Source organism: Sinocyclocheilus rhinocerous, unplaced genomic scaffold (genome assembly GCF_001515625.1).
Source record: "Sinocyclocheilus rhinocerous isolate Xijiao unplaced genomic scaffold, SAMN03320098_v1.1 scaffold418, whole genome shotgun sequence".
Classification (NCBI taxonomy): Eukaryota; Metazoa; Chordata; class Actinopteri; order Cypriniformes; family Cyprinidae; genus Sinocyclocheilus; species Sinocyclocheilus rhinocerous.
This window is the reverse complement of record NW_015651146.1, coordinates 456,178-468,702: the sequence shown is the minus strand read 5'-3', so window position 1 is coordinate 468,702 and position 12,525 is coordinate 456,178. Positions and strand designations below refer to the sequence as shown.

The window sequence follows — 12,525 nt, the reverse complement described above, 5'->3', positions numbered from 1 at the left end:
AGGGGTGGTGATATGGTTTAAAAAATATATTTTAGGTGGCGTTTACACAACAGCATTTACAATTAAAAGGTGGCATTTACACAACAACAGTGTGTTTTTAGGGGCCTGAAAATGCAAACCTTCAAAGTGTAAGTTTTTGAAAACAGTAGCATTATTGTCTCTGTGTAAACTACAAAAACATGAATTTGTGAAAATGGTGATATCATGCTCATGCGTATTATGTGTTTAGTCTATAGGTATGTGTGCAGATGCGTAGTGTTTCCTTATAAAGTGACATTGCCAACTATTGGCCTGGCATGCATAATACAGCATTTTTAGTTGTTTTTGAAAATCTGTGTAAACAGGGATTGTTTTGACCGTGTTCCCGTCTGTACACGACACTTTTTAAAAACGCAAAGGAAAAAACGTTTCTGTTTTTAGTACATCGTTACTGTGCAAAGACACCTTTTCCTGTATATGTCAATATTTGCTCTAAAATGGCATAAAAGGCTTTTTAAAATTATATTTCAGTCAGAGGAACCATATGTTCAACCTAAAAGACATTGTTGCCAAGTTGATGTAAGTATGGAGGATATACTTAGGTGCTTAAGTATATATTGTACTGTTCAAAAAGTTGGGCTTCTGTATAATTAAAAAAATAATAATAATTAATACTTTTATTCAGCATGGATGCATTAAATTGATCAAGATAACAGTAAAGACACTGATAATGCTGAAAAGATTTCTATTTCAAATAAATGTTGTTCTTTTGAACTTTTTAATTAACAAAGAATCCTAAAATAATTATCATAGTTTTGACAAATATTAACTGCAATAAGAAATGTTTCGTGAGCACCAAATCAACATATTAGAGTGATTTCTGAGGGGTCATGTGACACTGAAGACTGGAGTAATGATGCTGAAGATTCAGCTTTACCACCACAAGAATAAATTACATTTTCAAAAATAATAAAATAGAAAATATTCAAAAAATCTTACCGACCCCAAACCTATATTTTAATTTAGGAAATGTGCCTACAAAACACTGTGTTAATGTTCTAAATATAAGTTCATCGCCAGCATTCTACAGAGATATGCTCTCTATTTTCATCTTGTCCGAGTGATGCTGTAGCTCTTCCTGTCTCTGTTTAGCTATTCCTGACATCAACATCTTACACAAAGCCAAGATGTAGTGTAATAATTTCATAATGAGCTCTGCTGAGTCATTTGAGAGAACACTGAACCTACGCTTACTGGCGATCTGGTTTCACACAAGAGACGGAGGAACGCAGACTCATACTGGCCTATGAAATGAGTTATATATTTAGACTGGATGTGACATCACAGGCAAATGGTGTATGCTAAATAATAGATGCTACTGTTTGAAGGCACGCCTGGAGTCTTTAGTCACTGGGAAATGAAGGAAACGGCAATGTTCGCAGCATTGTCAAAGTTGCTCTGTATGGAGAACTGTAATTAACACAAGAGCAAATAAGCTACTGTGCTTATACATTAAAAGCTAATGTGTTTCCTGTTGTAATGGGCAGCTGAGAACAGCACTCACCATCTACTGTATGAACAAGTTTACGGTCTGCTGGGTTTGACTTCCACTTGAATACGTAACCTCTTTCTCGCTCTCTCTCCAACATCTCCTTCACACCCCTATGGTCCTGAATCTATTGTCATCATTATCTAAAGCAGAATATCTGCACTTGAAAACAGCAAGGAGTGACACACACATCATTTCTTTATGACTTATGTGACATTTGCATTATTAAATTATTTGTAGCACCTTATTTAGAGTTTTGTGTTTTGTGAGTTTTGTGTAGAACTTTACTGTGTGTACCGAAATGTTATATTATTTGACTTAGTTTTAAAATGTAATTTAATTTTATTAATTGTATTCTTTTTTAAATGTGTTTATTGTATTTTAAAAATCATTTAAAACATATAAAATATTTTAATTAATTATATTAAAATATTAAAATAATTTTAGTTCCATTTAAAAACATTTTGTTTTATTTTATTTTATTTATTTTAGTGAGGATTTCCTCACTATACCCTGAACAAGATAATATGCAATGCTTTTTTTTTGTTCTTCATTCTGCTTGCGATAGCTGGGTTGTACTTTTAAATTTTGTACTCGTACGAAACAGAGAACAAGCAAAAAAATGGCTTTTAGTACACTTTCTTGTGGTACAACATCAAAGGCTTTTAGAGCAAAAGCTGTCTTGAATAATTCATGTTTGCAGTGCATTCTGGCACTGCGATAGGTTCGCAAAACATTCTCTCTGTGACATTCGCCAGTGTGGGTGGTGTCTGATGTTTTTGAGGGGTGGAGCTTTTATTTTGCCGTTCACTAATTACTAAGGCTCATATTCGAAAGACTCTCAGTTTAAGGAGGAAAACGGCAGTCTTCTTTAGTGTGCTGACCACCATTAAGTTGTCAGATGAGCAGTGTAGTGCAAAACCCGTACGTGACTCGACCTCCGAGGAACCGGGTAAGTACAAGGCTGGTACTTTAGCTGAACATGGGTACCACTTGAGGATGTTGCATGGTGATCCCGCTCACGCCCACAGTCCTCTCTCAGGTTAGAGGCGTTAATGTGGTGGGGGAACGGAGAGCAGGGCTTAGATCCACAGACTCTCTTGGTCTACTGTTAGCTACTGCATCATGATGTTTTAGTTATGAGAGTAAAGAAGGTCGGTTTGCCTCATACTAAGTCACTTTCTTCCCACTCTAGAGCTTTTGCAGGGTAGAAAGATAAACTAAGCTGTGGAGAGTGGTGTTTTTTTTTATTTTTTTATCTCTTACTTGATGTATTGTTTTCGGTGAGATGTAAAGCCAGATGCTACTTTTTTGATGGAAGAAATGTCATTTTGGACCAGGATTGCCTACAGACTCACATGAGATGTGGATTCAAATGATTAGTACATAGATGTTTGTTGAGTAAATTATTCAGATATGTCCTAGGCATACAGTTCTGTGCACAAGGGGTTCTTGTATATTGTTTTAAATGGATTTCTGTTGTCATTTGTCAGCAGAACACCAGTCAGTTATTGTTTGAGCAATGACTATTTTCAGCATTCCTCATGACAGTTGCACTTTTATATATTATAAGGATTTAGATTTGTGATTATTAGTTGGTTATTCGTCAAAGCCACAGGTAAGCAGCATTAGACCACTTCATTTGTAATTAAAAAAAATTGCTTTATGTATATATCCTATGACTACAAAAATATATGGATGTTTCTTCAGGCTATGGGTAGTTTTGAGCCTGTGTATTTAAAGTCTCTTAAATCACACTTTTCACCCTCTCACTAGTTTCTCACTAAATTTGTCAACTAAAAATGTCCAGCAGTGATACATGTGCATCACAGAAAAATGTCATTTCTTTCTTTTTTTATTTTTTCCACAGTGTCATTTCCAGCACATCTCAAATTATATATATATTTTAATACCATGATTTTTTTTTTCTTTGTTTTCATCATCATACACTTCACTAACATCATTGTCTCTTTTACATTACAAAATTTGTAGAGGCAAAAATTGTTCTGTGTTGCAGAAATCACATCACATCAGAAAGCCAGTCATAAAATTCAGATTTACATTATTATACATTATTCCACCCATACATATTAAATTGGATTATTTCAATATTTATAATAATTTTAAACATACAATAATTAATATTTTATGGTGTATTTTAATTAAGTTTAAAATTTTGACTTTTTAATTTATAAATAAAAAAGTATCAAAAAAAGTGATGAAGGCATGATAATTTTAGATCTTAGAATTTTGATCTTCGGATAACAATGTAACTGGTAAAAAATGTTTGTGATTAAACAAACAAACAAACAAACAAAAAAACAACCTAAATCAACCCAAAACCTAATCAACCTGGTACATAAAAGTGCCCAAAGTTGAAGAAACATGAATATAGACACATTTTATGTTTAGGCCTCTCATTATGTTTTTGTACTACAAGAGGTACATGATATTTATTTTTAGGATTCTGGCCTTTGTTGGGGTCAATGGCAGTCTATTTTTTGACCGTCATATATTACGAGGCTGTTTTAACGGACTGGATCATGGATCGTTTTGGCATTCAGGTTCTCCAGAGCAACTGCAGCAGGCCTTACAGCATTCTTCAAGCATGCCTGAATGTCCACTCACCTCTGTTGATTGATCACGCATGTGTATGAAAGAAGAATACACCTCCCATTTAGCCAGCACTTGACTTTATTCTATGAAGATCAGCCCGTTAAAATTAGCTGTTGTATTGGAGTCCCATAGGAGAAGAGGGGCCGGGAGGGTGAGCTCTGAATGCAGTGCATGGATGTGTGATTACAGTGTTGATTGCCATGGGAGGCGGGCGCTATTTAAAGCAAGGGTTCTGACCTGCAACAGTCTGCTGCTCTCTGTCATGCCACTTGCTTCACTCTTCTGTCTGTGTGTGTGAGACCCGGTCACCTGGTTGCAAGGCATGTTTGCCACTCATAGAAGCAGTTTGACTGAGCTTCGGGTCGGGCACGCCGGCCGCCGCCTCAGCCGCCAACACAGTGTCCCCTCCGAACCCCTGCAGATCCCCAAGAATGGACCACCGGGGAACAGCATACGAAGGAGCAACAGCATTAGTAGCAGCAAGATGCTGTCCCTGTCCTTCAGCGAAAGCATGCGGAGCGACATCGACCGCTACCTGTCTGACCAGGGCCTGTACCCTTTGCGGCAGGGTGGGGGGGAACTGGGTGAGATTAGGAGGCTGCGTGAGGTGCGGGCCGCCGCCCAGCTCAAAAATCTGGAGGACTTTCTGAGGACCAATGGAGTGTCTCTACAGGAGTCCATCTCCTTCCAGACTGGGATGAGGTACAGGTAAGGGCCACAGAGATGCAAGTCCTGCTTTGAAGTCTGGGAATGAGTTTCACAAATGATGATTAGCTCGATGATTGATGCTGGATAGAAAAATAATGTGGCTCCCAATTTAATCAAGGTTGATAATTATTTGGGAAAATATGCTTTCTTCATTGGTAAGTTACTATTTGGTCTTTCAACCAGTGAGATTTTAGTATTATTTAGGATTTAATAGTATATTTTGAATTAGTTTTTATTTTGATATTTTAATTTTAGTTTAATTTGAGTGATTTTCTTATACTGTTCTCATTTTAATATTATTTTTAAAATATTTCAAAATAGCTTTAATTTGTATTTCAGTTTAGTTTTAATAATTGTAGTACTTAAAATTCTCAGTTATTAGAGGTTTTTATATTTATAATTTATTTTTAAATGACATAAATATAAAAATAAATGTATAAAATATAATATATAAATATATTAAAATATATTAAAATATATTTATATTTAATTATATTTTATTTTACTTCAGCTTTTTTAATTACCAAAAACGGAAGTTTTATTTAACAATAACAACACTCAACCTTTCTGTTTTAGATGAATGTTTTCTAGCATGGTTATACTGGTCTGTTCGAGAAAGTAACGCTTTTGATAATAATTTTGACATCAATCTTCATGGTTATCTTACCGCATACATATTGCCTGTTGGTCTATTAGACTATTGGTTGTCACTTTGGAGGTGTAACAGAGTCTTGTTTTGGCCCATATTGTGTGTATCTAAGTCACCCGGAGAGAATAGCAAGTGTTAAGCAGAGACTGAAGCGGCGTCTGGACCAGCTGTGTGATTTGGATTAAGTGCTTTGCTTTTATAAGCCATTGGGAGGGCATTGGTCCCATGATGGCCTGCTTGTATAGTGTTCTCGGTTTTTTACATGACTGTCCTGTCAGCAACAGATCAGGCATATCAATATATCTATCAGAAATGATAAGTGTTTTTGTAAATGATGCATTGCTAGTCATTTTTAATGCTGCAATGGTTTCAATTCATTAACATAAGGTCACATTTGTTAACATTACAGTAGTTTGAATAGTACTTTGAATTTGCTAACATGAATCAGAATAAGTGTATACATATTTTACCTACCAGTTTATTATTTTTCTCGTTTTTTAGTTTTTCAGTAAGAGCTGCTGCGAAAAGGAAATTGTCAAAGACCAAAATATTTACCGCCTTGTGTTATCTACCAATCAGCATGGTTGTCAGACTGAACTTCAAGCAATCAGATTGAACAGAGGAAGAGTGAATAATTTAAATAAATAATATTTTTGAGTTTTTCAAACTTTCATTTGCCAGATTTTGCTGCCAAATAAGTTAATTAAACATGCCTGTTTGTTTTATTGATGGCAAAACATAGTATTTTAAATAATGTTAATTTATGAGAACCTGATTGCTTTACAACATTAGGGTTTACAGTGTAGTAAAATATAGTTAATTGTAAGTCCGTGTTAACTAATTTAATGTTAACATGATATCTTATTACATTGTTACCATTTTACAAATATACTATTATTCATTGATTATGTTTGTTCATAATACATTAAATAATGTCATTATTTAATATGAACAAACATGATCAATGAACAATAGTTCAATGCTAATTTATTATTTTTTAAAATGTTAAAACCTAGATAAATAAATGCCCTAACTGCAGCCATTGTTAGTTCATTATACCTAATGTATTAATTAATGTTAATGAATTGAATCTAATTATAAAGTATTACCAATACAATCTTAAACCATTAATAATTTACCTGTAAATTTATTGTGTTGTTTTCCAGTGCACCTTGTGGAGGCTTTTGGAATTTTAGAGACAGAATGTCTTTGCACTGATGGTCAGGGACAGTTGGTGTTTTGACAAAAGTGGTGTAGAATGTCAGCAGTCTGTGTCTTCCAGTTTGGATCAAAGATTGCTCAGTGTGTGACAGATAATCACACAGATGATTCAATTACAGAATATAATAGCACAACTAATCACAATGGCTTTAAAAACCTCAAATGGTGAAGCAAAGCTATCGCTCGACATACAATCTGTGCTGTTTTTAGTCACATTCTGAATATGCATCGATTAAACAAAGCATCATTAGCAAGTAGTTTGCCAACTGAGAAATATAAATGATCTTTCTTCTAAAATGTCCACTGTTTAGAGTTTTCACACTTTACACAGGATCATTTCATAACAGCGTCGATATTCGCAGCCTGGCATGTTGTTGCTGAATTATTGAAAGCAGTTGTCTATTTTGTTCCTGCCACATGCTCTCATGCATCTATATCGGTCTGTTTGATCACTAAGTCCATCATCAACTTCCTTTACTGTCCTTTTTGCCTGTGTGGATTTAAATAGTCTCTGTGTTGTCATGTCTAAACAGTCCCAAGCCCTTTACTTGCGACTATCATGACATGAAAAGCAGCAGCCAGGTCTATTCAGGTCCAAACAACTGCTATAATGAAATATTTGCATTTTATATATTGCTTGCGCAATATACAAATACTTTTATATGGTTGTAAATGTAAAAAGATGTTTTTGGGTCCAGATAGTGTAGTTCATCTACCAACAGGGGCTAACTGGATCATGCTAACCATCAAACCCTGTCTCATTTGGTGGCACTAACCTAATGAACTGCTGTGCCAGGTATGTCCACCAGATGGCAGAAAGTGCACATCATCTTGGCATCATGTGTGCTGTGAAGTCTGTGTCTGTCAAAAACAAGACTGACCAGTCCATCTGTAGTGTCTTCATTTGTCAAGTTCAGTTCTCATAGAATTACATTATAACCCTTACATTTTGAGATGACATTTTAATGGATTCACTTCTACTATGATTCATTGTTTGTCCCAGAATCCCACCGTAGTCCAATAGCACAATGCAATTAGCGGTCATCCCAAAATTCCTGAACTTGAATGTAATCAGTTAACCGTACAAGAGTAATAATTAATAACCAATTAAGTGCCGTGCAGGAGGGAGTTGGAGCCCCTGCCTCTGTCTGTCTTTCTTTCTTTCTGTCCTCCAGAACTAATGAGGCAGGCCTCTTTTCTGCTCTACTTCCTCTTCAATTAAAGGACGCTCATTCTGTCTCTTTGTTTTTCCTTCTGTGTTTCCCTTTTATTTTTTATGTAGTATTTCCCCTTAGGGATGGTACAGATTAAACATGCACTTACATAATGCAGCCCAGATTATACATAAATACATATATATTCACTGGCAGCCAAAAGTTTGTAATAATTACCATTTTTTGTTTAATGAAATCAGCATATTAGAATGATCTCTGACGTATCATGTGACACTGAGGACTGACGTAATGGCTGATGAAAATTCTGCTTTACCATCACAAGAATAAATATATTAAAAATGGAAAACAGTTATTTAAAATTGTAATAATATTGTATTTTTGATCAAATAAATGCAGCCTTGGTGAGCATAAGAGACTTCTTTCAAAAACATTAAAAATCTTTGTTCCAAACTATTTATCGTTGGCAGTGTATGCATACAGTGAGGGTTAATATTAATATAAATTCCATGTCTCTGTATTTATGTCCCATTTTAGCAGCGCTCAAGCAGCATGAACTTAATGATTTGAGAATGATCCAAAGAGAATCTTGTGTTTCAATAGAAGAAAGAAACAGAATGAAAAAAAGGAGAGGAGAATAAATGTGTTAACATGTCCTTCAGTCTGGCATAATCTAAGTACATCAGACTATTTGGGATAATCATATTCTGGAAAAAGGGTTTTCTGCAGGCCGATACCAAGCTAAAGACGGACCCATAAGACATGGTTCACTGGGCCTGGATTAGACGGTGCTGTAAAACTGCCTCGAATGGATTAGATTCCTTCACATCTTTGTCTTCGCTTTATATGAATGTTAGCTTTTGTGTGTGCTTTATATCCCCTGTCCGTTGAAGGTCAGAAACAAGCATGGATTCTTAGCTTCTCCCAAGGTCTCTTTCTCAACATTTTAGGGAATTTTTTCCTTGGCACTTTTGCTGATTGTAAGTCTTTTTGTAAGGCTGATTGTAAAGTATTTTATTATTTGTAAAGCTTTGTGAAAAGTGCTATACAAATACATTTTAATTGAATATAATTGTTATTGCTACGTTATTGTTATTTAATATAAATCCAGCATAAAACTGTGCATTTGAGCTGAATAAGTTATTCTATCAAACTGATCATTTGTGGTCTGAAACAGTGCGTTTAAATTTGAATATGCAGTATACACTCCTGGTTTCATAAACAAAATATGCAGACACACTTTTTGTTAAATGTTTTTAACTACTATGTACTAACAGTTAATTTTTTTATACAATTCACATGTTTTTATGTTATAAAATATCTGCATGTAATTTCATTTATAATTACACTGTCGACTTTTCCCATTGGTATCCCACCTTAATAGACAGTGTAAATCAGTGTAAAAAAAAAAAAAAAAGTGTTTTGCAGTGCAACTTGAATACAATAAGTACATTGTACCAAACTATTTTTTTTTACGTAAGTACATACTAATGAAAGATACCTAATATAAAGTGGGACCAAATGTGCTTAAAAATTCTCTAATCTAAACTCATTGATCTATTCTGTTCTTTTCCTCTATTCAGTAATGCTGACGGACAGGCGGTCTCCTGCTGTTCCCTCCAGGTCTGCCCAGTAAAAGGCCAGGCTGTTATGAATTCAATTTAAAGAAAGTGCAGTTAGCTTTTTTTTTAAGAGAGTGTCTAGAAGATGGAGCGATGGAGCAATGTGAGAGAACCGCAGGCGCTGTAGCTGTGAATTAAGCTGCTCATGCAGCTTAAGCTTGAAATGGGAGACCCGGCATTTCATCCTTATAACTGCTGCCTTATAATAGATAGTCTTTTGGGGAGCTGAACATGTGCAGATCCTAGCAGTCTTTCCCTGTGTATCAGGAATTTGTCTTTTATACGTTTTTTTTTCTTTTCTTTTTTTTCTTGCAAATAAATACAGTGTTGTCCAAAAGTCTGACATCACTAATGAAAACTGCTTCTTTTTTTGCTTTTTTCTAATTAAGTTGAAATTAAATACAAATAATATTAATAATACAAATAGTTACAGAGTCTGTAAAATGAAAAAAAAAAAAAAATACTTTCACATACACACTAGATAACAATTAATTTTAAAATTAAAACATTTTCAGTTTGTGTTCCTGTGGCTCAGTGGTAGAGCATTGCGTTAGCAGCGCAAAAGATTGTGGGTTCGATTCCCAGGGAACACACATACTGGTCAAAAATGTATAGCCTGAATGCACTGTAAGTCGCTTTGGATAAAAGCGTCTGCTAAATGCATAAATTATTATTATTACTTGAGTTTTCACATGCACACACAGATGTTTTTGTGTGCCCGCATAAGTCTGTTATTTTCTGCAAACGTCAACATTTTTGCACATGCAGGACAACTTTTGTGTTAATTTGAGTAATTTGAATAATATTTATTCATTTTACATCAGTGGTTCTCAAGGCAAACTTCCAGTGGGCAGTAATACATCTTAAATTATTTTAATTTAGTTATATTAACATAATATTAATTAAAATGCTAAAAAAGTGTACATTGAACTGACTTTTTTATTTTTATTTTAGTTTATTTTTATTACAACAGTTTCGAGGAGGGCTTGGAATATTGTCTTGGACAAAGCGGGGTACTTGGAGTCAAAAATATTGAGAACCTCTGTTTTATCACACCCTTCACGCATTTCTTTATGTACCGCCTGACCATGTCCTCACATGTAAAGACTATTCAACCAGGACAGATGTCAGATTCACAATATCTGCACCCTCTTAGACCTGTAAGGAGTTTCTTAATTCCTTTGGAGCTGTGATTGTGCTTTTGTGGGCATCATTAGCGGAAAGAAAGCTTATGGAAATGCAATTTTCTGCAACATGTTCATTTTAATTTGTTGATCATTACACTCTTCATTTTCCTTGCTTTGTGGACCAGCTCAGCACTATTGAATTGCAGCAGCTGGTATATGTAGCTGTAATTGCTGTCAGTGCTTTAATGCAGTAAATGCTATGCTGTCCACCTGGTGTATTTCTTCCCATTCTCTTCGCTTGTCTGTCCACGTGTCTCAAATAAATATGTTTGTTCCACTTAATCTCTGAAACAGAGCCTCTAACACTCGTGACAGCTCTGGTATGTAACCACACAGTGTTTGACATTGAGTTCACGGAGTTCGATTTTGCATTAGAAGTCTACTCGCTTCATCATTGGGAGCGGCAGGGATGTTGCAGTCTAATGAGATGTAGCTTATGTGAAAAAGACAGCTTATATGAAATATATTTATTTATGGATTTTGCACTGAGTTGCGCACTATATTGGCAAGCCCATTTTCTGAGAAGCCTGTCATGTGTGTGTCGTGTGTGTGTGTGTGTGTGCACTTAAAGTCTCTTTAATGTCATCAGGATTGCAGAGCTTTAGGATATGTCGAGTCTTTTACAGTAACCTTCAGGGCTCTTACAGAACAGAGTTATAAATATACATGAGAAGTGACTTTATGATTGCCTGCTTGTGTTTTCCTGTTTGGTTTGGTTGTTTTATTTTACATGTAAGAGAGTAGTTGATGCATAACATATGCATTACCTTTTATTATTAACTTTAAACAGATAGTTCATAAATGAACTTTTCCACGACATTCTAATTTATTGAGATGCACCTGTAGATGTGTTTGTTACTTCATTGAAACAGGTTTGGAGAAATTTAGCATTACATCACTTGCTCACCAATGGATCTTCTACAGTGAATGGGTGCCGTCAGAATGAGAGTCCAAACAGCTGATAAAAACATCACTATAGTCCACATGACTCCAGTTCATCAATTAACGTCTTGAAGTGAGAAACTGTGTGTGTTTGTAATAAATTTATTAAGACGTTTTTAACTTTGAACCTTTGATGAGTCCTCTGTCCATAATATAGTTTTCTCCAGTAGTCTCGTTTGATTCAGGAGAGAAATATGGACCTTTTCACTGGAGGAAGTGTTATTATAGATTACGGACTCATATTTTGGTCAGGAGTGACGGTTTATTGTTAAAATGCATTAATGATGAATTTGTTTCTTACAAACAGGCAACTTTTAACTTCACAAGACATTAATTGATGGACTGGAGTTGTGTGGATTACTTTTGGATTATTATGATGTTTGTATCAGCTGTTTGGACTCTTATTCTGATGGCACCCATTCACAGCAGAGGATCCATTAATGAACAAGTGCATGCAATGCTAAATATCTCTAAATATGTTCTGCTGAACAAACAAACTCGTCTACATTTTGGATGACCTGAGGATGAGTGAATTTTCATTAAATTTTCATTTTTGGGTGAAAAAATACTTTAAGATTTAAAGTAGGGCTGTGCAATATATCGAAAATGTCGAAATATCGCAAATATACATATCGCAATATGCATATCGCTACGGCTTGCAATATATGGGGCAATGAACAAAAGACAAAGAGAAAATAACTCACTGCTCTTACCTAAATAACTTTTATAGCTTAAATAAGAATCAGTGCATATTGAATTCAAAGAGTAAATTCTAAGCAGTTTTTTATTTTTCCTTTTTATTATTCAGTTCCTAAACTCATGTTAAAATGATTACACTAATGTTAAAATGACATTTTTATGTAATGCTAGAGTAAAACAC

General features: G+C 34.9%; 1 protein-coding gene across 1 annotated transcript in view; it reads left to right on the top strand.

Annotated features, from left to right (window-relative positions):
* The first annotated feature begins 2,387 nt into the window (after positions 1–2,387).
* Positions 2,388–12,525, top strand: part of LOC107712657 (voltage-gated potassium channel subunit beta-2-like) — a 44,415-nt gene continuing 34,277 nt past the window's right edge. The window contains exons 1-2 of the mRNA XM_016517967.1: positions 2,388–2,480; positions 4,566–4,852. Coding sequence (XP_016373453.1) covers positions 2,430–2,480; positions 4,566–4,852 — 338 coding nt within the window. The 5' untranslated portion in view covers positions 2,388–2,429. The remainder of the gene's footprint in view (positions 2,481–4,565; positions 4,853–12,525) is intronic.